Genomic DNA, 26413 nt, shown 5'->3' with positions numbered 1-26413 from the left:
GGTGAAGCCATTCGGTGCTTCTCCTCTATATGTAAGTGGAAATAGCTGCTCATAAATATAAGCGAGTAGGGAGAAAAAAACATTTTGAGGAAAACTCAAGGCTCGTTACAGGTCCAGTGCAGAAGATGTTGTTTTACATTAATACTTGTAGGCTGGCTATAGGCAGTTTGCTGTGTGGTGAACCCTCTGACTCCTTGCAGAGGTGCCAGCTTGTTGAAGGCCCCATGCTGATAGCTTCTCCTGGAGAAGTCTGGTAGGTGGTTCATTACCTTAAGCATTAATTCCTGCTACCTTGCACTTCTTTGCATGGAGACCTGCTCTGCAAGAAAAGGACTTCTCATGCTCTTTCCTCTGAACAGTTAATCCACCTGCTCGATGCCTAGCCTGGCCAGCTTCCACAGGGAACGAATCCGTTCATTGCAGGATGAGACATGCATGGCTGGATACCTCAAGCCTTCGTTATTCAAATCTCCCTGCAAGAACTTAGAAATACAATCGTGTTCCTATTTTCAGCGCCAGTCCAGACAAGGAGCAGGCACGCAAGTGATTTGAATGTTTTGTCCTTAATAAATAAGGCTGAAAAGGCAACCATCTGCCCCTTGGCCCCTCTGGTCTCTTAGCACATGGTGGGTGGAAAGTCTTACGAAGTCGTTTGTTCAGCTCACATTAGCTGGTGTCTGTGCAATTTCCTTTATCAACTCTGCCTGCTCCTGTTTGCTTCCAGCAAGGTCAAGTCTTCATTGAGCTTTGCTCTGATTGTAGTAGCAGATCAGCTGCGCTACAAGAATTTAGCATGGAAATAACCTCTAGTTTCTCTGTAGCTCCTTTGAAAAGCTGAAATGATTACAGGCATCAGTCCATGGCCAAAATACTTCCAAGACATCTTGGCTCGCGCATCACACCCAAGGAGTGGTCTCCAGGCCTCTAAGTCTTTTATCTTGTGCATAGTAGCTCACAGTGGCCCAGCTAATATGACTAACAGAGTCACGCCTGAATTGTACTGTGAGTGAGTAAGATATCAGGAAGAACAACCCTGAGCTTGGAAATGCTGCCTGTCTATTGACCCTGCTTGAAGAAATGCTCCTTACAGGATGCCAGGCATTAATGTTCCTCTTGAAAAGAGGCCTCTTATGAAGCCATGGACACACAGTCCCAGAAAAAAAAAAAAAGGTCATCCTCCTTGTCAGAAGGACTCGGAGATCTCCTAGATAAGGTGCCTGATTAAAGAAGGCATCAGGAAGGGAGAAGGTTACTGAGCCACTAGTCTCCTGGGGACTGGCAGGCAGAGGGGTTGAGACCTGATAAGGAGCCTCCCTTCTCTAGAGCACTAGATTAAATCTGACCTACAAGCACAGGGCTTGTACAAAGAAAAATTGGTCCCTACCTAGTCATTGCACCACTGATCGTGTGCAGCCTCTCTGAAATTCTTGTGGAGGGAGCAAAAAAAGGACTTAAAAAGTCATCACGCTTCAAACTCAGAAGAATTATTTATGAGCAAATCCCAAGAAAGGCTTACCAGGGGACTAAGTTATGGAAAAAAAATGGAATAATTTAATAAGAATAAGCTATTTTGAAAAAATAAAAGCAAAAGGGATATGGGGCATGGGAATATGGAGACTGTTAATAATGAAAAGCAAGGAAATTATTAACAACACATTTTTAACAGTGAGGTCAAAGAACCAGCGGGACAGCAGGCCAAGGGATGTGGTAAATCCTACATAATCTGGCACTTTTACATCAAGCGTGGATGTCTTTCTGAAGGATACGCAGTAACTTACTCTTAAGTTTTAAGGCTGGGTGCAAGAACTGCTGTGTGGCTTCTGAGCCAGGCTCCTGCCTCCGTGTCCTGCTGCTCTCGACATTGATGAATGTGTTTACTGTTGGTTTTGCTGACTTGTAGAAATCGGTGAGTTGAAAGTCCCAGGTCTAACTGGCCTGGGCTTGCACTGCTTCCATTCAGTAGCAGGGAGGACGATTAGGGTATGTCTGCTAAAAAGAATTACCTCCTTTGAATTTAGCAGAGTTGTTTTAGCTCCAATTGTCTCTTCATTTACGAGCAAAACTTTTGCAGACTATTTGTTGCTTTTGTAAGCTCTCCCTTGGAGAGAAATCCCTTGTAAAAAAAAGGAAAGAAATCAAAGCAAAAATCTATCTTTATTTAAAACAAAAGAAAAGTTTCAGTAGGATTTTTTTCCCCTAAACCTTGGAAGCCCTTATTGCTTTAATTTAAGCAAGGCTTGTATCAGTTGAATTATGCTTGTGCTTACTTGACTTGAGGTAAACAGGACTAATCCTGCTGAAAACTGCACTAAGAATATCTGCACGCTGTAATGAAATGGATTAAAATTTTGCCTCGCATTAAACCTTAACAGCTCTTCCTGTTCAGACAAGCCCCTAAGAGGCTGAAACCATGTTACTCGTTTGCACTAAAAGTCCCTTGAAAAGAAGCAAATTACTCACTTGTGCAGCAGAGAGGTCCTTCTCGAGTAATGGAGCTCCAAGATGGGTGCTCCCTCCTTCAGATGAGAAGGCTTCTTTTATTTTATTTTTTTATTTTGTTTTATTGGTGTGTTCTTTATTAAAACAGCACAGTTCTTCCTGATCCATTTATGTTATTTCTTTAGGGAAAAGATCAGCATAACGCAAACATAAGGCGCCCTCATTAACGTTATCTCAGCATGACCTCACCTGGCACACGCTCACATCTGCAGATGGGCTCAGCTGGCACACGGTGCCTGCCACCCCGGTCCCCATCCGTACCAAGCAATGGCTTTGCTTCGCTGTGCTCATTCGGGTTAATGAGAGAAGTCACATCATTATTTCAAGTTTTGGCCTAATTTGAATGACTTCAAAGGTTTCCCATCAGGAGGAGCAGGCTGAATACTCACCTCTACAAACAAGTTGTAGTATCTCCATGAGAAAGAGTGTGTGTGTGTGTGTATACACACATAACATGTTTTGGTGGTTCTTCTTTCTGCTGATTATGAACTCTTTGTGTAAAGTGAGGTGGAACTCAGCAAAGTTCGTGCCTTCAAAGACTCCACGTTACAACGTCTCTGCTACCAGCTGAGAAATGCATCCCAAGACATGGCATGGAAAAAACAGTTAGGGAAAGATAATTTTAAAAAAAGATTAATCTAAGCTGATGGTTGTTTTGAGTGTTAAAGACAGAAACCAAGTATTAGGTGAGGCAGGCCCACCATCCATGGAAAGCAGAAGTCATCGAAGGAGGAGGCAGGGCAAGAACTCTCAGGACGACTCTCGAAGGAAAACAAGGGGCATCGGCCGCCCTCGTGGGTGACTTCACTCCCTGGCAGCTGTAGATAGGATGGGGCAACCAGTCTGGCGGCTGCGATGCAAGCGGGCACCGCAGTGCAGTCTGTGCCCCGAGGACATCCCAACGTGGGCAAGCCAATGCAGGCAACACGGCTGCTGCCCGAGGGGGTGGCGTGTGGAGGTGGCAACTGAGAACTCCTGGGTTTGGGGGCTGGCTGCTTGAGGATGCGGTTGCCAGCTGCCTTTGCTTCCTTCCACGGAGGGGATCACGGCGGTACCCAGGTGGGGACGTGCGGACGGGACGTGCACCAACCTGCGCCTGCGAGCAGCTCACCAGGCCATTTTTGGATGTCCAAAAGAGGCCAAACTCAGCACGGGAGCAAGCAGGTCTCTGCTCGTGGGGCCCACCTCCTCCCTTCCCATGTTTTGACTGAGGGCTCCGTATCCGAAAGCGGCCGGGGCGAGCGTGAGCAGCCGGCGCGCCTGGCGGCGGGGCAGAGCCTTCTTGCTGAGAGCAGCTATTTTGGGTGCACCGAAACAGCGCTGGGCGCAGCGCTCGCCTCAGCCCTCCTTGCCCTGCAACCGCAGGGCTGCTCCCATGGCTGTCAGGTGCACGCACAAACGCAGCGCGCGGAAACACGCTCAACCTGTCAGGGCGCCGGGGCAGACAGGTCCGACCGGCACGGCGCCGGGCGCAGGAACGACCCGAGCATCAAAGGCGGGCGGGCAGAGCCCCGGGCTCGCAGCTGGCACCCAGCCCCAGGCACCTCAAAGCTCCCTCTTCGCATAAACAGATCCGATTATTTATTTATTTAGTAATGCAATTCCCTCCTCGCTGTGTTAGCTGCGGGTACCTGCGAGGTGGCATGAAAGCTGCCCGACCCAGCCAGCTGCAGTTTGTGGATGTGCATGTGCAGATGCATGTGCGTGGGGTTTGGTTTTGTTTTTCTGTTCCTCCGATTTCTCTTTCACTTCCTTCCTGCCCCTACGGAAACACCCATGGTTGCTCTGTTCTCTCCTCTACCCTGCCCTGCTGCAGCTGGGCACCGCATGGGTGTCCCCATGTCCCCAGCTGCTTCATCGCAGGTCACAGTCCATCACTCATAGCAGGGCCTTTCACCCCTCACTCAGGTTCATCCATCCATTGTCCATCCATTATCCATCCATTCATTATCCATGCATCCGTCCAACGCTTCCTGCATGCACCATTCCCCTGGAAAGGTCTCTGCCCATCAGGCAAGGTGCCACAGCACTGGATGTGGGACCTAGATCCCAATTATCTTCTCCCTTGCATTTAGGGCAGACGCAACTTTACCAAGGTGTCCTTTTTTTTTTTCCACGCCTAAGAATCTTAATAACCATTCGGATAATCATAGCGAGCGCTGCCTGCTTCGCTTCCACCTGCTATTTATTCCGAGTTTGATGTGGGATCCACTTCCCGTCGCACATTCTCACAAGCTATTCTGGGGCCACGTTATCTTGCCGGCGCGGTTCACCCAAGGAGTGGCCCAAACGCCGTCCTGACCTAGCGTGTCACCGCGAAGAAGTTCGTTTTCTTCTCACCTGCTGCAAGAGGGAATTAAAATAACAATAATAATTAAAAAATCAAGCATGAATTTTAGCTACAGTCCACGGTGGAGGAAACCTGCTGCCTGGCACTGCTTGCTGTGTCTGTGTCACTGTCCACGTATTATAAATTACCTGTATGAATTTCTCCATATAAATAGCAAGCCCTCCTAGGCAGGGACTGTACGTAACACCTGTGAGAGACACAGCAGCCTGGCTGAAATGAATGTGGAATCAAAATACATCTATACCTTAAAATATATCCATAGCTTTAGCCTTCTTTGATACAATCTAAGATAAAATACTGATAAATAGAAAGGGATGTGATCACATCCGGGCATACCTAGGAAGGATTCAATCCAAACCATGACCGTGCTCCTCACACCCATCACCGGCTGCAGAGACCTCGGCGGGTGCCTTCTCCTCCGACCATATACAGTGGCGTCAGGTCCCCCGTGAACAGTGGTGCCTTTTTATCCGGAATCAGTCCAGATAAGGCTGCCTTCATCTTCATCAACCCGGAACAGCTGCCCCAACTCCTACTCCTGAGTGGGGACCACACGTGATGTCCCAAGGCAGAGCAAGACCCACACTAGGCCCATGGAGGTCCATCCCCAAAGCACAACACAAGTCACAGCCGGGTATTTAGTTGTGTTATGAGCTTTTATTTAAAAAGCACATTTATACAGCAATAATTTCGCAGATACAAACTTTAATTTTGTATTCTACAAAAGTCTTTGAATATTCTTCTCTTTACAAAATGGAACATTACAAAAATACAGACAATTTAATATGTTTTTTTTTATACAAATGTCTCTAATTGTAGTTATTTTTCATTAAAATATTACTACCACAGAACTACAATATTTTAGTCGACTATAAAAAAATTAATTCAATGCTTTTTTAAGCAGCAAAATGTAAATAACACAGGTCAGGACACAGTTTATAGTCATAGTGGATATATCTAAAATTGTTTCAGAAATAATATTTTACATAGTTAATTTTTAAGGTTTTATACATTATTTATATAATATTTATATATAAAAAAGTCATAGCTTGCTATAGTTGAAATGATAGGACGGATTCTGTAAGAAGGATGTGCAAATGGCCGTTCTGCATGATTGGCGCGATCCCTTTTCCGAGGAGCTCTGCAAGCTCCCACCGTGGCTTTTCCAGCAGCAAACCACCCCCCCTGTGGTTGCTGGGCAAAAGAATAAAAATAGAATTAAAAAAAAAATACCCTTTGCTATCCGTGTGCCTGGTTTCCCAGCAGTGTCACGCGCAGGGCGCTGGAGCCGGTGCCTCTTCCCGGAGCTGCCCCCGGCTGGGACGTGCCGCCCAGCAGCCATCCCAAAAGCGCCGGATCCGCTGTTTTCCCCGGGACTCAGCCCCGAATTTGTGGTGCGACCACGTCTGCAACGGAGCGACCGAGGACGGCCGCGGCAGGGCCGGGAACCTGCTGGGAGCTGGAAAAGGGGACGGAGGCGGGAAGCGCGGGGATGCTCCAGTCCTCCCGGCTGGCCGGAGACGCTGCGCCTGGTCCACCTCTCCGAGCACCCCATCGCTGCTTGTGTCGTAGTGTGAACAGGGACCTTCTGGAGACCTTGGACCGGGCAAGCTTCTTCTAAACTAAGTCACAGTATGGAACGGAGGAGGAAAATGATAAACCAAGATTCAAAAAAAAAAAAAAGGCAACTCATAAACCAATCCCAAATCTTGACTCAGTGCTGCTTCTTGTACATAGTGCTCTGTAATTTAGCTGCGAGTTGGTTTTTTTTTTTTTTTTTGCTTTTTTTCCTTTCAGCAGAGGCACTGGAAATCTTCATAGTAATAAAAAAAAAAAATGAAGATGGACAGCTTTACAAAACCATTTTAGTGTTCATTACGCTATGAACAATTTGGCGTTCACTACAACATGAACACTCAAACCAATTGCACATCCAGAACTCCGGCACCTCTCTCAGTTTGTTCGGCGCTTTTTGTTTTTGCTGTTCTGTTTTGTTTCACTTTTTGCTTCTCGCTGGTGCTTTTGACTTAGTTGAACAACCCACCCCCCCTTTTCATCCAAACGTCGCAAGTTGAAAAGACCACAGAGTAAGACTTTACCGGTTGGGCAAAAAAAGTCTCTCCCTACATTCTACTGTCTGATGAGATTTGAGAGCAGCAGGTAGTTGCTGTCAGCAGTCATTTTTGCAAAAAAAAAAATTAAAAAATAAAATAAAAAAACAAGTCGGATTTCTTTTTTTTTCCGGAGGTCTACACCATGTTGTGATGGTTATTCCGTTCGATGATGTCCACAGGCGAAAGGATCTCCTTCCGGATGGGGGGCGGAGGCAGGCAAGTCTTTGTCTTGGGTTTGAAGAGATCTGAGACGTAAAACACCTGTGGGAGCAATTGGAAAATGCGACTTAGACATGTTGGGAGATAGTTTATTTGGTTTATGGAATATATATGAATATTTTTTTGTGCTATCAACCCCCGCAGAAAACACCCAAATGCTGTGAAATCCGCCTAGCTACAACCTTGCTGCACGATACGGAGCAGGGCTCAGACCTCACAAAACTCAGCACCAATTCCACTACAAAACCGTGTCGTCTACCGCAGCATGCGATGCACAAATCTCCACCAAAGTAGCTAAAAACTGCCAGGAAATGACAACGCGGGCTGCATTCAGACACAACGACGCTCTGCAAAGGGCTGCTCTGGCTTGAGTTGGGTAACAAGAAAGGGGGGCCTTTCGCTGTTCCTGCCATTCCGTGTTTTCTCGCTATCCAGAGCCTTACGCAAGCAGGTCCAGTCATCCTTGGGAGCAACTTTCATGAGTCGCTATCAGAGCCGGGCAGATAAGAGCCGAGCGGCCCAGCCAACCTGCTATAAATGGCAATTTATGTCCACGGTTGTAATAGGGAATTTGGGAAGTGGATACACGTTGTGTCGCGGCTCTTCTTGCTCAGCGGAAAAGCAAGACCCATTGTGCAAAAAACATCTCTTGATGGCATCTGCGTGGCAAGGTATCTTGCTGCTCCAGCAGGGTTTCTCTCCTCCTATAACCCCCCTGTTCAGCTCGTTTTGAGCAAAGCCGATGCGCTCTCCCACCCTGCCCACCTTGGAGGGGTGGATTCAATCAAAAAGATGTCCCATTTCTGTCCTGAAATAGCTGTAATAAATCAATTGGCATGAGAAGATGGCTCAGTGCAAGAAGCACATGGGGACGGCACTGAGCCTGGCCTGAATTTGGGGGAATAAGTCACTGCAGAGTGTCACCCTGGGTATTTCAGCCTCTACTATGCTGCTCACTGCTTTTGAGGCCTTAATTTGGAGACCAGTTAAGAGTTTTAATCTCTCTTTAAACTGTATTTCACTTTAACGTGGCTTGAGGTTATATAAACACTTATAGGAATCATGAAACATGATCTTCCAGGGTTAAAACTGTGTTAAATCCTCTTAATGCTTGAACGGTTTAACACAAAAAAAGGACTAATAAACGTGCAAAGTTTTGCACTTGGATTAGCTCCATTTCCTGTAGAAGGTGCTCTCCACCCATAAAGAAAACTTGACAGCCAAAGACCAAGAATGTGCTGCACAAGAAAGGCAATATCTTACATTGCCACTTAACAATCCCTCTTTGCTGTACTGAAGAAATCCCTGAAGGTTAAAAACCCTAATCCAAGTTAATAAGAGCAACACCAAAAGGAATATGCCTCTTTCCTCAGCAATATCCCTGTTTTCCTCTCCATCAGAAGAGACATAAACTACAGGACACATAGCAGGCTGCCTACCCTGCACAAAAAAAAAAAAAAAAAAAAAAAAAACTATTTCCATTTAACCAATTCTCATCATATTTCACCTTAGAACCACATAGAAATGTTTCATCAGCTGGAAGTGCTTGACACTGATGTCTTGTGCTTGTTATTTCAGGCAGGGAAGGACAAACATGCCGCCTGCAACACAACTTGGATCTGAGCTCTGGCAAGCCTTGGAGAAGAATCCCGTGGTGGGCTTCCACCCAAAGCTACGGTCTGATAACTACTGCAATTTAATGGCCCTTGGATATCACGAGAGTAAAATCCCAAGGGTTTCTGTGTCATGGTGCAGCGTCACTCCCAGCTGCCAGGTCTGAGCCCTCTGGACTCGGGACAACAGGACCACCTGGCACATTCTTTGCAAGCAGATGAAAGGGGACCGGGTTAGGGTTTAAAGCTGCTCCCCAGACTCAAGCTCCCACCTTTCACTGTTGTATGAGACTTTCCAGCCACTAAACCATGCCTGAAAAGGACACTGAGGGGCAACTGGTGCCTAGATAAATCTATGTGACAAAAATTCAGGCACCTGGATCAAGCAATAAGCACCACACTACTCTCCAAAAGGTTTCTAGAGTGCCAAGAGATGCCCACACGCTACTGGGATAAAAGACAGAGGAACCACAGCAATGCTGCTACTAGCAGGCACTAAAACAGCAAGGACAAGGAGAAAAAGCACACATCTCTACATGCACTAACATATACTTATTTCTTTAGGTTTCCCTCACTTGGAATGCGCTGGCCCGCTGTGCCTTAATGGGACATGGGCAAAACACAGCCACTAACACATGTTGGGTAACAAGACCATAGAGAAACATCTAACTGATGCTTTTAGAAAATTATCTGTGAGTACCCAAATAATCTCTTTTCTTGCAAAATAGACCATTGGAGCTTAATTTTGTTTCGGGGCACAGCAGTCCCAGTGCAGGGCACCACATCCCTCCGTGGAGCCAGTACCCGCCGCCCGCTGACACTGAGCATCTAAAGTGTCACTTCGAGTTAGGGGCCTGTGCAATCAGGTCACCCTGTTGGAAGCAAACTGCATGAGAACACAGCGGGCAGCAAACACGTCTTTTCTTAGGCGTTTTCTCATGTTTTGCTGCATTAAGAAAAAAACGAGCCCGTACTTACCACGCAGTAAGCCACCAGGGCTCCCTGGGCAAACCCCGCCAGCACGTCGGTGGGGTGGTGCTTGTGGTCGGAGACGCGGGACAGCCCCGTGTAAAACGCCATCATGATGAGCGTGAACTGCAGGAGGGGGCGAAGCAGCCGGGCTCCCTTCCACGTGAATCTGGCCTGCAGATAAAACTGCGGGGAAGAGGGAAAGAGGAGTTACGGTGAGGCTCTGAGCGGCCCCCCAAATGCACCCACTGTTCAAGGGGAGGAGGGTCCAGATAGAAAGGATGGACCAGGAGCAACACGGGACGCAAGTGAGCAAGAAATGTAGCACGTGGCATCTAAAAGAGCCACCCTGAGCCCTGCCAGCTGCAGCTCCCTCCGTACGGCCAAGACCACTGATAATGTGGACCAAAAAGATGCTGTTCTGCAGCGTTCCCGGGAAGCACAGGGAGCACCAGGGAAGCACTCTCCTTCCTTCCCCGTAGTGCAGGAGTGATCCTGCAGTCTTATTTAATCTGCTATGGGCTCTCTAGTTCATTCCCAGCACTTGCCGGGGTGTGGAGCAAAGCCCGGGACCATGGCAAGGGGAAAAGACAAGGACCCAGTGTGAGGAAGAAGAAGTCGAAGTGACCGTGACGTCAAGTGGATATTGTCCCCCCCAGTGGTTATCTGGGGCCAGCTTCCGCTGCACGCTGCGGGCGCAACCCGCTTCCCAGGTTCCTGTGGGAACCAGGGAACGTGAGAGGGAAGAGAGCACAGGAAAGCAGGAACCTCCTGCCCGCAAATCAAAGGCGTGTGGAGCTGGGCCTCAGATCCTTGTGTCCTCCAAGCCGGGACTGAACAGGCGAGTCAGGGTGACAGAGCCATGCATTAAGTCAAAATTAGCAATAAATCACCAACACTGAACTGAAGATGCAATAAGGCAGACGCTGCACTATAAATGTAAGAATTCGCCACTGAATCCCCTTCTACTGCCACAGTAACAGCCTCTTGCAGAAGTTGTTCTTTAGCTCTCCAGCCATTCAGAACAACAAAAAAACAGGTCCATATTTCACAAGCTCACTGGGAGGATAAAGAACATAGGTGAGATGCTGCTCCAAAGCCCGGATGCTGAGGAGCCCATCGGTACTTAAAGGCTTAACTCGGGGCGCTCCAAACTTTGTGTTTGCCCTTGGTGTGAAAGAAAAACTTAGCCAATGAGGGGAGATCAAAGCACAAAAAAAAGGCAGGGGGCGGGGAACTGGCAAGGCCAGGATTTTCCAGGAATTAGGGCTAGGGCTGTGAAATGGGCAGTTCCTGGTGGCCTGTCTGCAAACCTGCCCCTGGAAGCGGCTGGAGGGAATCTCAGGCGATGCCTACAGCCCTGTTGAGTTTTCACAGGGATCTGGGACGGACAGAGTCCTCCCTGGAGCCAGCAGCACCAGTGCGACCACAACCCGCATTGTCCCTACTATGCAACATCCCACAGCCACCAAAAGCCGGGAACGCCGGGTGGCAGCTGCCTGCTGAACCACAGATGGAGCGAAATGCAGGAGCGCATTACCCCTCCCGTGGCGTGAGGGACACTACGCGGCCCTTCTCCTGCCAGGGGATTTCCGCGGCATCAGGGGGGCCTCCAAGGGGTTTTCTGCCACCCACGGACCCATCCTACCTCTTGCCCTGCCCATCACAGGGCTGACCTCCCGCAACCACATCCTTTGCTCACTGCTAGTATCTGCTTCTTGGAAATGGTTGGCTTTAGCGCGCTTCTCTGGCTGTAAGATCTGGACTTGACCTGAGCTTTCCCCCTTCTCCACCTCTGTCTGCAAGTGCAGTGGTCCACAGGGTAAAAACACAACAAAATTCCTCCAACCCAAACTGATCCCTTGCATAAGAACCTGAGTGGGCTGAGCATATCAGTAGGATTTAGCTCTTAGTGTTGGGCTGGCAAGGACAGAGAAGACCAAGAACCTCCTCACAACATAAGGACACACTGTTTGCTTGTCCCTTCCCTTTGCTCATCTCATCTCAAACCAAACAAGTGACGTTTAAGCAGGGGCCAGTAGGCCAGCCCACATCCCACTGAAATCCCAGGCTTCCCAGTGGAGTCTGCATTGAACCATGAACACCAAAGAGCTTCCTTTGCTTCAGGCACCTCATAATCCATCATTCCTAGGACCTCGCTGCTCCTCAGAAGTTCACCCCTCTCCCTCGGCTTCAGGAGGAAACCCTGGCACAAAAACCTCACCTTCACCAAAAGGCACAAGACCAAGTGTCACTCCTTACACAAACCAGCAGAACACACCAAACCCAACTCTGATCTGAAGACTCCAACCTCATCCACCAACCCACCCTAAATCCACAAGCCATCTTACTTCACTCTCATTTTATCCCAATTTCACCAGCGTTGGTAAGGGCATGGATGACCCTTTTGGGATGATGTCTCTTCTGTGCATTATCTGTGATTTCAGGGCAGTGAGTGCTGTAAAACATCAGTACTGGGGTCTTGTAGGCTTGGCTGGAGCACAGGACGCCCACCATGGTGGCCTGAAGACCTCCCACTTGCCTGTCCCCTCCTTCTGTAGCCCAATATAAATACGCATTGCGGGTGTGCTCGGCCAAAGAGCTGCAGAGCATGGAAAAACTAAGACAGAGAGGATTACCCAAGTGTAATTTCCCTTTTTAAATTTTTATACAAAAGGCCTGATGTTAATTGGGTGTTGCTGGTGACAAGAAGACGGCAGGAAAAAAATGCAGCCCCAGAGTCCTAGCATTTATAATTAAATCCCAGGAGTTTTTACTGGGCTGTAAGTGCCTTTCTGTGCAAGCTCTTGCCTAGGGCACTCCGGTGCTCATTTCCCAGTGGGAGTCTGTGGCCAAACCGAAACCGGTACCGGAGCAGCTTTAGTGACCTACACTCAAATGGACCTGCCAGCTCCGCTCCTAACTGCCATAATCCTAAATGCGCCGAGGGATTAATGTGAGGGAGCGCCAGGGAAAGAGGAAGTGACTTTGCCTCTAAAAATTTGTATTGTTTAGTATGGACTCTAGGAAGACGCTGGACTTAGAGATGAGCTGAATTTCTGCTGTAATATCATGGAATTTCTGTAGAAATCACATGGTTCCGTGAGGCGAGGGGTAGCCCTTGTGAGGGCTGGAGCCGAGGGCAAAAACTCCCAGCACTGCCGAAAAGCCATGCTTAAAGCACTGGGCAAACCCAGAGAAAACCTGTCTGTGGGCAGTGGTGCAAAAGAGTGTTGGAAAATGACCTGCTGGGTATCCCGCTCTGCTTCCCAAAGAGGGGCTTGGAGCAGCATCACTTAAAAATCGCCCCGGGGATATCGTGTCCCAAAGGATAACCCGAGCATCGCCAGCAGCCCTCGCCGCTTCCTGAGGAGGTGATTTGGTGCAAGCAGTGACTCGTTTGGTGAAAAAACACCCTCCTCCCGCTACCAAGCAGCCTGAAAAACTTGGGAATTAAATTGCAGAAGCTGCTTTCAGCCCAGAGTGGGAGAAATTCTGGGATTAAAGGCCAGGAGGGAGCAGTGGTCATTTATCTTTCCAGAGGGCAGAGTAAAGACACAAGGGAGGAGGCCGTACTGTGCACAGATAAATACAAGTTCGCCTTTAATATTTGTGCAAGGGCGCTGCTCTCCCTTTGCTTTCCAGGCTGCGCTTATATGAGATACAGGGAGCAGGACACAAATCTTTAAAAGCACTTGATCTTTTTTCCTTTTTCCTTTTTTTTTTTGGACTGATCCCTACCCGGACAGCCTTTCCCGCGGAGGTCCGCCCGGAGGCGCCCCCGGAGCGTGCCTCCTCCCACAGCCGGGGCAGGAAGCACCTTGGCACGCGGCGCTATTCCCAGCCCCGGCGCAGGAAGGGCAGAGCCCTTCCCGCTGACGGAGGGAAGCGCGCCCGGCCCCGGATCGCATCCAGCCCCGGGTTGCTTCACCTGCCCCAGGACAGGGCCCGCAGAGCAGCCGCAAGTAGCAATAAGCTCAGCTGAAAATCCCAAATCGTGCTCCAGAGCATTCGCCGGAACTTCGGAGCATCCCCTGGAGCATCCCCCTGAGCTCTGGAGCATCTCCTGGAGCTCCAGAGCATCCCCTGGGGTTCTGGAGCATTCCCCTGAGCTCCAGCCACCATGGGCTAGCACCGGCTTTTATTCCTCTCTTTTCTGCAGAACGTTGGGGAGCCTTTGGGAAAAAGGCAGAGTGGATCAGACAGGTCTCAAGTAATATGGAGGTTACTTACCACCAAGTAGAGCATGGTGTAGAGGGAGAAGGACGCGTGGCCCGAGAAGAAGGACTTCCTGCAAGACAAAGGAGGCGCATTAGAGTGCGGGAGCGTTGCCGCCGGGGCCGCGGATCCCGGATGCGGGCGGGCAGGATGCGGGCATTGTTCCTGCCTTCCTGGCCCAGCCGTGGGACAGCGCCGCTGCTTCCAGCACCGCCCGGCAATAACTCACCGGCCGGCCGGGAAATCGGACAGGAATAAAACGCTGGCCCTTCGGCAGGCACAGCACAGGATCCCAACCGGCTAATGGGACGGGGAGGAACAGGCCGCTAAATCGGCTCTCCTGGCCAATTCCCGCATGGAGCAAAGGCGTGCGGAGCAACAGCGTGGGAGTAACGGGGCAGAAAAGAAGATTATTCAGCAGAACTCTGGGGGGAAACTGCCCAGTACTGCTGGATGAAGTTACAGCCTTCCCAGAGAAAGGAGCATTCAAATGATCTACTGCTGGCAGAGAAATCCTGAGAAATACTTGATGTGATGCACCATTTTGGCAGCAGCCGCAAATTTTTTTTTTTTTCCCCTTTTTTTCTTTTGCTTTTTAGGGCAAGATTTAACACAACTAAAAGGGCTCTCACCTGGCCTCCTGGACTGTGCTGTCGTTGCCCCGGCAAGTATAGTTCTGAATGTAAACTCCCTTGGCGCAGTTGATTGTCGAGAAATCGAGATTGCAAACGTCCAGGAAATGGGGTCGCAAGCGCCCGACGGACACTTTGGCAATGTCTGTGAAGGACTGGCTGATGGCGCAGCCGAAAACGAAGCAGCCCACTTGCTTGTAGAGCGCCGCCACGTAGGGGTTCTGGATGAAAGAGCGCGACTTCTCTTTCAGGTAGTGGATCCGGTAGAGCTCGCCCGTTATAATCTGCCGGGGAAACACCAGAGAGATGGGGAAGAGGGTCAGGAAGCTGGGAAAATGCCCCGCATGACCACTTCCCCAGGGACATGCGTCCAGCTACAACACGAGGACAAGCATCTGCCACTGAGCAAGATCCCCAGCTCAGGGTGGTTTAAGCTGTTTAATGGCTGTTTAAGATGATTAAAGACTTGTTGGCCAAAAGCCAGAATTGTGGCTCTTACAGAAGGCAGAAGAATGGAGAAGACCATCAAAGAAGATGATCCCAGCAAGATGGCCCTGCAAGAGACCTTGGACACGGCTGCTCTTCCCAGCACTACTCCATGCATCCATCATGCATGCACGATGACAGGACAGGAAAGCGGTCTCCTTTCCTAACCACTTGCTGCTTGTCCTTCCCCAGCAGCAAGGGATGCAAGAGTATCCCACATCAACAGCCTATTTCACACAGAAGAACCAGAGGGGTGCCCTGGATTTATAGCGGTGCAAGAGAAATACAAATTTCTCTTAAAATACGTAAAGAATTGGTGTTTGCTTGAGAAATTGCCACCATGGCAATTTTTTGGGGGGGGAGGCGGGGGAAGAAAAATAAATCAAACAACTTCAGAAAGACTCGGCATCGCTGGGAATTTTGATGGGTCTCACCTCTGCTCCACAACAAATCCTGTATTTCTTGTGCCCCTTTGGGGGTGTTGGGTCCTAACAAGGGTGCCATAAATCTCTGCTGCGAACCCAAGGGCCCGGCTCCTTGTAATCCCACCCCTTAAAAGGCCGTTTAATGAAAATCAGCCTATGAAATGAAGTCCAAATGTCTCACCTCTCCCTAAGAGGCAAAGGCTTAAATTGTTCTCGGTCGCCTTCCGCACCTACTTCTTGAGCTCCCGATTTACAGCTTTAGGATTTCATTCATTACTTGAAATGTTTTTATACCTGAGCAATAAAAGTGTGCGTTTTTTTTTTTTTTTTCTTTTTTCTTTTTTCCCCTGCCCCCTTGGCCGCTGTGATATGAAATTTAACTGTCAGGAAAAATGCCTTCATGCTAAGCCCCTCCGGAGCAGGCAGCAATATCCCTCCCGCACAGCCCGCCAGCTGCAGGCAGGAGCCGCGGCTCCCCTGCCTACCTTTTTTAAAGGCTTGGCACAGCCTTTGGAAAGCCATAAAGTGGAAAAGCAGGGCAATTAAGACCAAGGGGAGATGAAACCGTATCGTTGTTTGAACTCTGCAGCACCGCGGCTCGAAAAAACAAAAGGTCGACCCAAAGCAGCTGAACTGACAGCGTGGTGGGCTTTATCAGAGGGACACACAACTGCAATAATAAAAAATAAAGCCCAACCGGAGCTTCCATCAGCATGTTTTGCACAGAAATTGCTTGGCGACTGCACTGCCACCCAAGGTTTGCAAGTCCCAGCTAAGATCTGCTCCTCAAGAGAGTCTGGCCTGAGCCAAGCATCATCTGGGGACATGCAGCTATCCCGACAAGGAGCGTTTTTAATCCTTGCAAGTTCCAAAGGTTGTGTAGAAGATGATTGATCTCCATTCTGCACTATCTTCAAATGCAAGCTGGCAGTCAGGTGATATATTTGGGTGAGAGGCTGATCATCCCACCCAGCTGCTGCTCTTGCATCTCATGGGACTTGCTGGTGTATCCGATGTGGTGCGAGCATCCCTGTGGACCACCGCCACGCACACCTAGAAGGGTGCACAGCCACCCATCGCAGCCTCCCGAAAGCTCAGACACCTAAATTCACATGGGAGAGAGCTGCCCAGCCCCTAATGCGTTGCTTTTGCAGACGGGTAAGAAACAAACTGAATCAAGGATGGCATTGGAAATCTGCCCATGTTATTCAGAGTTCCCAAACAGATGCACTTAAACCCAAAGCTTTTGGTGGTGAAAGACGGGACCATTTTAAAAAGAGACCGACAGAAGTCTAGGGATTAGTACTTTTTTCTCCCTGTTGGTGGTCTTGGTAATTGCACACATGTAGCAGATTGTAAATTGGAGACTCCATTCCCTCGCTAACACGATGCTGGGCAGCCATGAGGCCTCCCTGCTCAGCTATAACCATGGCTCAGCCTTAATGAGAAGCTAAAATTGGGTAAATTGGGGTTTGGCAATACTATCCCTGATAAAACATGGCAGGGAAAAACTAATGCGGCACAGATGGGCACAAGCTAAAAAGGCACCCTGCAAAAACAAGTCTCAGAGATATTAAGCTCTTCTTCTGCCTTGTGTCTCTGGCAAGTCGTTTGCCGGGGATGTACACAGTGCCTATATGGAGTGTGTCACTCCCAGAGGGAACTGTCAGAAACACTTAAAGATGGTCATTAGTGAGAAGTCAACACCAAACTTCTCTCTGCTGATGCCTGCCTGTTGCAGATTTGTGCTTCTCGTGCCTGTTCCTTCATTCTCCTAAGTCATCATCAGTGATGCAATTAGCCTGCAATTATTTTGTGAATCTTTCTAATCAGTTAGGTCTCTTGTGTACTGTTTGGCGAGCCTAATCACATTGAAGTGTATCGCCTTCAACTGTACAGCATTAAGCTAATCCAGTTATGCAACTTCAATCATCCAGGAAATTAATTTGCTTGGGTATTTTTCGCAAGAAAATTTCACAATGTGCCCAAGACACAGAGCTAGGGCTGAGCAGTAGCAACACCAATGAAGAGGCCTCATGAAGGGCAGAAGAGAGAGCTTCTCAAGGGTCATCTGCGTGCATGACGGCAAACAGGGAAACTTGCCTTAAATCAGTAAATATGTAGGTTTTAAAAACAAATGCATATCCTCTTATGCCCTGCCAGAAGGAAAAAGTCTTAGTCTCTGACATTTATTTAACAGAACTCTGGGTGTCTTCGAGCCATTTCAAACATGACCTGAACCTTTGGCTCCGGCCTAGAATGCCAATGATGCCACTCAAAGCATGGGTGTGAAATTTTGGCATTACTGACCAAAATCCTGTCTCCCTGGAAGTCCTCGTACTGCTGTCCTGCCTTTGGAAGGCAAATGCTTTGAGTGAAAGGAGAGGAATCAGAGCTTTGTGGATTTGGAAGGAATTCTTCTTATGCTACAATAATTCTGGTATCTGGGTTACATCTTGAAAAAGAGGTCAGACTGACTTGAATTTTCCATATACCCTGCCATGGCAAAGAAATCAGCTCCTTCACTGCCTCGTTAGCTATTTGTATCACTCAACAGCAAATAACTGAGCTTGTGAATTTACCTTATTAAGTTACATTTGTTGTGGGCACAGCGAAACCAGTGCAGAAACATCTAATTCTTTGGGGGATTTTCTTTTCCTTTTTAATTGACCTGCTATTTCATGGTAGAAAGCTGATGGATCCAAGAGGCAGCTGATTATGTTTCCAGCTTCGGTTCCAACTCCTGTATTTGCCACTGCCTCATTACTGATCAGAAGCCCACTCTGCATGGAGCCGCAATGACGACAGGTCAGGCAGTAATGCGAAAATGAGAGGCTTTTTCATTTTGCTTTTATGGCTTTTCCACACTCAAGGGTAATTCACCTGCAGGGTAAAAATTCTTCTGTTTATAGATTTGGGGGGGGGGGGGGGTTGTCATTTGCTGGGGTTTGTTTGGAGGATGGAGGGGAATAAGAACAAGGAGGCGTCGGGGATCGCTTTTGCGCTGCGGCTCCTCACGAGCAGAGCAACACGGGACCCTATGACAGGTACTGCTAATGCAGACACCGTGCCGTGCCTAGCTAGTTTTGGGCATGGCATTGCTTCTGTAAGCAAGGATGAAAACACAGAGGGGAAAAGAAGTGCCCTAGACCACTGTGTCTAGCAGGAGCAAGAAGAAGGTAGCTTTGACAGTGTCTTTTGGCAAAGATCTGGGCTGCGCTGGCAGCCGGATGGAAGGGGAACGTAGGTACTTTTCACAGAGCAACCTGGGGAATTTCATCTGTTGATGGAAGTATCTAAACAACGCTCAAAAACAGGTCTTTCATTCTGCCTGAATGTGGGATGGATGCTAGTGCAAAGCCACCTCTTGAAAACCCAACTTGGGGCTGCAGATCTTCCACCCACCACAGATCAGAGCATGCATCAGTTGACTTTTTTAAACTTTGCAAGATAAGACAGATATCAGGAGTTATTTGAATAGGGCCAAACCATGCCAAGTCTACACTGATGCTCAAGCCTTTCTGCTTCTGTGCTGAATGACTCCTGGAAGGTGAAAAGGCCAACGCATCGTGCAGTTCCCAGACTTGCCCCAAGAGCTTTGGCCTGTGCATGTAGCTTCATTCCTCCCATTGCAAGCTCTCATTAGCAGATGTTTACAGCTTGTGACTAGGCGGAAGTCAGATAATAGCCCAGCAGACATACACCTCCAAAGGCGGACATGTGAGCCAGGCGGTTCAACTCCCCATGCCAACAGTCTGATAGAAAACAGACCACTCCACCATCCCACTCTACTTTCACCAGTGAAAGCCTTGACTTTAAGAGGAGCTAAAAGCTATACAGGCCTTTTAGCATTTCTCCTTTGACTACCCAGGTATGGGACTGTACCTAGCTCTACTGTGGCCTCCAAGCTAGGGAAGTCTCCTGTAGTGATTGGGGTGAACAGCCACCCTGCACTGCAATGAGCTCCTCATCATCAGCTCATCTCGCAGACATCAAACAGCTTTGGAACCACCACTGGCTACTGACCTGACTAACTGAGCTAAAGGTGAAAAGTCCCATGCCTTAGGATAGACCCACAAGTCACCCTTCATCCTTCCCTGGAGCTTGATACAAGCATTTTTTGTTGTTCAAAGCACAGTCCTAACAGAGCCTTTGGAGAAGAACATTTCAAATATAGAGCTTTGGTACAGGTCACCATGCGCCCATGTTTCTGTGAAAGCCCACGTTGATACTATCGGCTTAGGAAGCTGACAAGAAGACACTGAGGATGGCCAAGCAAGGTATTTTCGGAGGCAGTACTTACGGCGAGGATGGTAATGAGGATGCCCGCAGCACACAGCACCGCATCGTTGATCGTCTCAATCTTTTTCTGAGGGTACTTGATACTGTCATCATCACAGTAAAAGCCCCGCTGGTAGGGTTGGATTGTGCTTGTTTCGATGATCAGAAAGGGCAGCCCAGCTACAAAAAAAGAGAAGATAAGAACAAAACTGATCAGGCACAAACAAATACAAACTCTCTCCAGCAGAAAAAAGAAAAAAAGAAAAAAAAAAAGCTAACCCTTGCAAAGACCCTCGCAAACAAGACAGCACCATTCTTCATGCTTTTCTTTTCATATTGATATTTTTCCAAAGAGAATAGCTTTGGAATTTGTTTTTCCAAGCTTCTCTTGCAGGGGAAAATGTATCTCTTCTGTTATGGTTATCACATGTCTGTGCTGCCTGGTTTGAGTTAAGCCTCGTGCGCTGCATATATTGACTTACAGGACCGGGCATCAAAAGCAGTCCCTCTGCAAAAAGCCACGAAAACAAATACGGCACTTCTGGAGCATGAGCTGGGTACACTGCGTGCAAACCTTGTGCAGAAATATTCATTTCCAGGGGGAAAATGAAGGGAGAAAAGAAGCTTTGCACCTCACACTGAGCAGAGATGCTCAAAAACAAGTGGCCAACAGTTGGGATCCACTATGGAAGGGGTGCTCCCTGTTATCTTTTGGAGAAACACAGCATCGCCTTCAACGTAGAGGAGCAGCACTGAGATATTCTTCTGCATGTTGTTCCCTTGCACTAGACACATGCATGTGCCTCAGTTTCCTCATCCATCTTTGCTGCCACGGCCAAAACGAGCAGCACGTTCCTCCAAAGCAACACCCCCAAACCCTCTGAAACTCAACCCAAGCCACGATGTAGAGGAAACTCTCCTCCCACTCGCACAAGGAAAGGACAAACAAGCTCACCAAACACAACACAAAAAACATAAGCCGCGTTGGCTGGAAGATACAAGGAATCTCATTTAGGTGAGCAAAACAGTGGCTCACGCTGTCATCTGGCCAAAACAACAGGTCTCACACCCAGATCTTACCCAAAGTGTTAGGGAGTATTTGTAGACCACTAACTGGCTTGAGCATTGGTGTTTTTGTTTACACATTCAGAGCACTGGCAGATCAGAGCTTTTCTCCTTTAAAGTCACACAGGCAGCGTTGGGCTCTATAGGCAATTAGCAAAGGCATCATCCTCCAGAGAGTTACAACACTGAGTGTCATCAAAACAACATCCCCCTTCAGCATGCAAACTTGCATTTTACTTCATGCAAGCCATTTTGGCTTCTTTCGATGCACTTTTAATAGGATTTTCTAATCCAGGATTGATAGGGCTGTTGGCCTAAGACAGGCCCTGTTGTCCACTCCCCCTTGACAGGAGCAGATCTGCCCCACGCAGGGTTGAACCCTCCCCTCGCTTGGTATCTAATCCATTGGCAATATCTCCGTAAGGACCCTGGCAAGGGGCTAATTCTGAGCCCGTTCAGAGGGGCAGTTTAGTTCCCAACACACCGAACAGAGGTTTCAGAGCTGCCTGCTCCGCTCAGATTCTTGCAAATAAAATCAGACATCTCATGTGAATCCAGTCGATCTTCATTCCACCATTTAACCGTTTTGATACAAAGCCAGTTTGGCCCTGAAAAGTGCCTCTCATGCCAGCAATATGATATTAATAGGCCACTTAAAAAATCCTTAGCTTTCCAGTGAAAAATTGCAGTAGAAAAGCTAGGGCTGCTCGGCGCGATCCAATTTCACATCCACTTGAGGCGGCAGCGTAACGGTTGAACTTGGGGAGCAGACACGCCACGGTTACGTGGCTTATTGTTATTTCTCCAGTTCCTCTTGTTAATAGCTTTCACATGACAGGTCTGTAAAACACATGTTCCCACAGACAATAAAACACATCTGAAAGCTAAAATGGGCTTGAGAAAAAATAAAAATAAATAAAAAAGACAATAGTGTTCCTATATATTATGCGAACGCAGGAATAATAAAGATGTGTTTTCCCTTCACTCATTGAGCAGCATGGGGTAGTATTTCCGCGTTTCAATTATATGTATGATTGCCACAGCTATAATAAGAGTGCAACTGACCTAGATGGTGTTTTTTTTCTTAAAGTGCACATAGGCATTGCTTAGAAAATCCAATGGTTTTGTCTTCTCTCCTACAAACTTGTGGTTTAGTGGGATATTGCCAATCGAGTCTTGACATTTTTCCAGCAAAACAGTAACCTCAGATTCCCTTTTTTCCCCCCTTCTTCTTCCTCCCTCTCCCTTTTTTAAACATGAGAAACATAAACATACTCTCCATAGCTGAGCGGATATTACTTAGGAGACATAACATACCCCTGACTCTGAGGCCTGGGCGAGAGGCTCCTCTTCCAGCTGCAATTACCCGCACGATGGAAGGTCCAGGTCCACCCCAAACCGTAGACTGAGCTCAAGATGCCCTTCCTTCCTAGGGATGACTTCTTGGTCCACAGGTTGTCTAAGTGACTAGATGGCCACCCACATGTTTTTTTGGCAACAAGGCCTACAGCACAGCAAAGGCTGTGCTGGTGCCAAAAGGCATGCAGAGAATGGGTTTTGTCAAAGATGCTCCAGAGGGATGTCTGGAGGAACACAGTAAATTAATCGTGGAGAAAGATGCCTTTGGGATCCCTGAGCAAAACACCACAGAGATGTGGATGTGGCAAAACACCAGGATATTTGCTAGTGGCAAAGGTATCTCAAAGTGGGGCTCAATGGGTCCCTCGCATCAGGTATCCCTGGCTGCAGGATTTGCATCCTCCTTAACAGAGATACTTCCATGCTGGGATGCTGCGCCAGAGCCCACGGACCATATCCCAACACACACACTCAATACATGAACCCACTGCAAGCACCACGGGACGCTGCACACTGTGTGTGCAGTGAAAAACGATGCTGCTCTTTAGGAGGAAGCTGAAGTGACTTGCTGACCTGTAGCCGCTGGGGTTCTACGCCAGGGCATTGCAGCGAGAGCTTTCAATTTATTTGTCTTTCCATTTAATAAAGGCAATCAAGTTTGGGGATCTAAGCACCAGGCAAAAGAAAAAAAAAGCTCCTTTCCTCATTTTGCGCTTTTATCAAGTGATTAACAGGCACTGGTGCCTGGGAAGGTGGGCAGCATGCAGGGAAGTGCCAAGCATGCCCCACACCAAGCAAAAACAACCCCCCAAAAGTGAAGAACCCCAGCATACTCTGCAACCAGCTTGAAACGTGCACAAAATTCCAAAAGGCAGAAGAAAGGGCTCTGTAATAGATACAACACTTTGAATCCTGGTGTCTTTGAGAAGCTAAAGGTTGCGCAGGTTTGGGAAGGAAAGGAAAAAAAAGGAGAAAAAAAAAAAACAAGATAACCTTTGATTGACCACCCCTTGGTAAAGTCATGGAGGGAGCAGGAGGGAAGAACTGCTCCTGCCGTGAGCCACCCGTGCAGCTCTCATCTTCCAGCCCAAGCTTCACCTTCGCACTCAATTAACCACTGCCTTTTTTCTTTTTTTCATGTTAGGATTTTAATGGAGTGTTTTGTTTTAAGTAAATCTTTCTGAGAATCTCTCGCATTGCAACGTTGCAGGTCAGTGGGATGCTGCTTGGCTTTCTCACCAAAGTAATGGCACTTGCAAGCAAGCACGCTGTGATGTGTTTGGCTTCCAGTGTCCAGGCCCTGGGCGTCTTCTGAAGGTTTCGGTAGCTTAGAGGTCTATCTTAATAAGTGAAAAAGATCATTAAGTAATTTGATGGGGTGGAGTGGGGCATCTTTTTCCTCATTCAAGGTGCACTGTGTAAATATTTGGGTTCCAGCAAGGGCTTTCTATTTGAAGGAATCAGTGAGTAATCTTCAGACATATAAACTTATTTGGTATACAGTTTTGGTATATATTTTAAAATGCACAGGAATTAGGTTAGGCTAAGGTGGGCTTTTACTGGGGCTTCCAAAACGTGTAGAGAATAACTGCACCATTGCAGACCAAAAAAAAAAAAAAAAAAAATCCATCAGGCCCAGCAGCTGCTGCAAGAGTGAACAGCCGAGGCTGGTTGCTATACAACTACATGAATGTAGGCATCTAAAAATGACACAAAGAGGAAAAACCTTCCCATGTTTCTCACTGGAATACACTATTACGCTGGGATTTTCTGCAGTTGGGAGAACCTCAGTGATGTGCCTCTTTCCCAGTGTTTTCCAGCAGCACCTGATGCCCCTGCTGTAACAAGAGACCCCCAAGGCTAGTATCAGAAACTCAGAACATCTTCAGCTCCGTATTTTATTAGCTGCTCAGTCTTAGTTGTTCTTCATCTTGGTTCCAGCAGGCCAGAAGACCTCTCTTCGCGTCTGCCTGTATTTTGGAAACACATCTAATGTCTTTGTTTTCAAAACAGATTCCCGTTCAACTCTACTACTCTCAGCTACCCAGAAATGCACCAAGATGGAAAATTATCTAAACACACAAACAAACCCTAGACTTTACTGGAGACCACGTACCTGTCTTAGACCACCAAAGAATCTACAAGAAAGTTCAATATATTTTGCATTTCACTGATTTGACCCATTCAGAAAAGTCCTAGGACCCGATGGGTTGATTTCCACCAAAACAAAAAGTATTAGCTCATTTTTAACTCACTGCAGGTTTTCCCACGTAAGTCACACTGACCTTTACTTTGGCCTATGTCTGGTGTCCTTCCTCTCCATCAAGAGGGTGACACTTTGCTCTATTATTATTGGCATTACAGCCAGTTCCTCAATTCTCAGATTCACCAGCTAGAAAGTCCCGTTGACTTCCTGATGGGATGAAAAAGATGCATTTTGAGCCAGATGATCAAATTTTCTGAGTTCTTATTAAAAAAATGGAAGCTGAAGAAAATTTGAGTTTTATCATAATGCTGGACAAGATGCCTTTCTTGCCTTTTCACAAGATCCTGCCAATGCAATGGCACTCCAGAAGAAAGCAATAAACACTCATTCTCTGTATGAAAAATCCTATACTATTTATGACCCAAAATGGTGCATGTGTTTGAGAAGAGCCTCTGGAAGGAACCTGAAGCAGCGGAGGGACCACCATAGGGTGACTGATGGCTACCTTCACCAGCTGGCCACAGCCACCATACAGGAAAGTGGCAAGGACACACCAACCTTCTGCAGGAAATCTGAGACCGTAATCTGGACAACAACGATTGAGCAAGCTGTTCTGGGAGAATATTATAGAAAAGATCTTGATCACAGATATTCTAAACCAAATGTCAACTTATTCTCATGAACTGCACATTTCTTTTGGATTCAAAACTTGGGCAGGAAATGCTCCTTTATACATCTGGAGCCGTAACGTGCCAGAGCCTTTCTTCCCCTTTTCCACATGTTCCAGATTAATGGGAGGGCTGCCACCGGTTTTGCTGGGAGAAATACCACTCCTTTAGAAAGAACCTGTTACCTACTTCCAGAAGTAAACAACACACACAAAGGAAGAAAGATGAGAAGGGAATACTAAGAAGCAGGTTAAGTTCTTCCTCCCGGGAGTTTGGCAGGAACCAATGTGTTAAAGGAGCGTTATAGTACTTTTAATACCCCAAAAAATGCATTAACAAGAAGAAGAGGTCTTATCCAAGCCACAATATCTAGACACATGTGAAATTCTGCATTCATGGGGTAGAAGCAATTTAAGTCAGGCTGGCCCACCAGCAGAAGTGGGAGAGGGCGACCACAGAAGAGATTAAAAATGCGAAAATGGAGCCTGTTTTTTTTGGAGCAATCGCCCATTGGCAGGAGAAGGCAGAGCCAGAGTCTCGCAGTGCTGGGTGACCCATTTCTGTCACTGTCACTATTGTAGTGACACGCCACCACTTCGGATGCGAAGCAGCCGCCACCTGCACAAATAGTGCAGGGTTATAACTTGGTAACCGAATACAAGCAGTGAAAGCTTAAAAAGTTTGTAGTCCAAAATGTGCTTTTGACCTCCTCCTTAAAAGTTCACTAATCACTTTTAATTCATAATTTATTTCCTCTTAATATGCTTGCCCTATATAATACCTTTCTCCCCTTTCTGCTTTCTTTTTCTGGAAGTTCCCCAGGAGAAAACAGTATTACACAGTTCCCTTGATTAACTGGAAATGAAACTTTTCCCTCCCGGTAGTCAAGATTGGGGATTGTTTCCAAGCTATAACACACAGTTACATATACATTATATATATATGGGAGTATAACTCAATGCTGGAAGCAAGTCAAGGGATGGGAATACATGATATGACTTAGATTGCACTGGTGCTCTTTAGGGAAAGAGAAAAAAACTCGCTTTTCACTGAAATAGCTTCACATTATGGGCAAATTGCACTCAAGGAAATGCTTTGGCCAAGGCAAGGGCTCAAAATAGTCCTTAGTGGTGGCTTCCTTGAGTCGGGGCCCATGAGACACCAAAGACCCTTTGGATACGCATGCAAAAGGCAACAGGACCCACGGCTCACTCAGACTTACGGGATGCAATGCAGAGAGTTTTCTCTTAAAAAGGAAAAGGGATAACTCCCAACTTCCCTTTTAAGCCCCGCTCAACCATGCCATGCC

At 47.6% G+C, this 26413-nt stretch overlaps 1 protein-coding gene across 1 annotated transcript in view; it reads right to left on the bottom strand.

The window, feature by feature from the left end:
* Window positions 1-6934: 6934 nt before the first annotated feature.
* PLPP3 (phospholipid phosphatase 3) overlaps window positions 6935-26413 on the bottom strand; it is a 31901-nt gene continuing 12422 nt past the window's right edge. The window contains exons 2-6 of the mRNA XM_088522468.1: window positions 19829-19986; window positions 14615-14898; window positions 13998-14055; window positions 9774-9950; window positions 6935-7224 (exon numbers count right to left, since the gene is read on the bottom strand). Coding sequence (XP_088378594.1) covers window positions 7099-7224; window positions 9774-9950; window positions 13998-14055; window positions 14615-14898; window positions 19829-19986 — 803 coding nt within the window. The 3' untranslated portion in view covers window positions 6935-7098. The remainder of the gene's footprint in view (window positions 7225-9773; window positions 9951-13997; window positions 14056-14614; window positions 14899-19828; window positions 19987-26413) is intronic.

The sequence above is a fragment of the Tinamus guttatus genome, unplaced genomic scaffold (assembly GCF_059628265.1).
Source record: "Tinamus guttatus ecotype Peru unplaced genomic scaffold, ASM5962826v1 Tinamus_guttatus_pri_ptg000153l, whole genome shotgun sequence".
In the NCBI taxonomy this organism is placed as follows: Eukaryota; Metazoa; Chordata; class Aves; order Tinamiformes; family Tinamidae; genus Tinamus; species Tinamus guttatus.
This window is presented reverse-complemented; position numbering and strand designations above follow the sequence as displayed.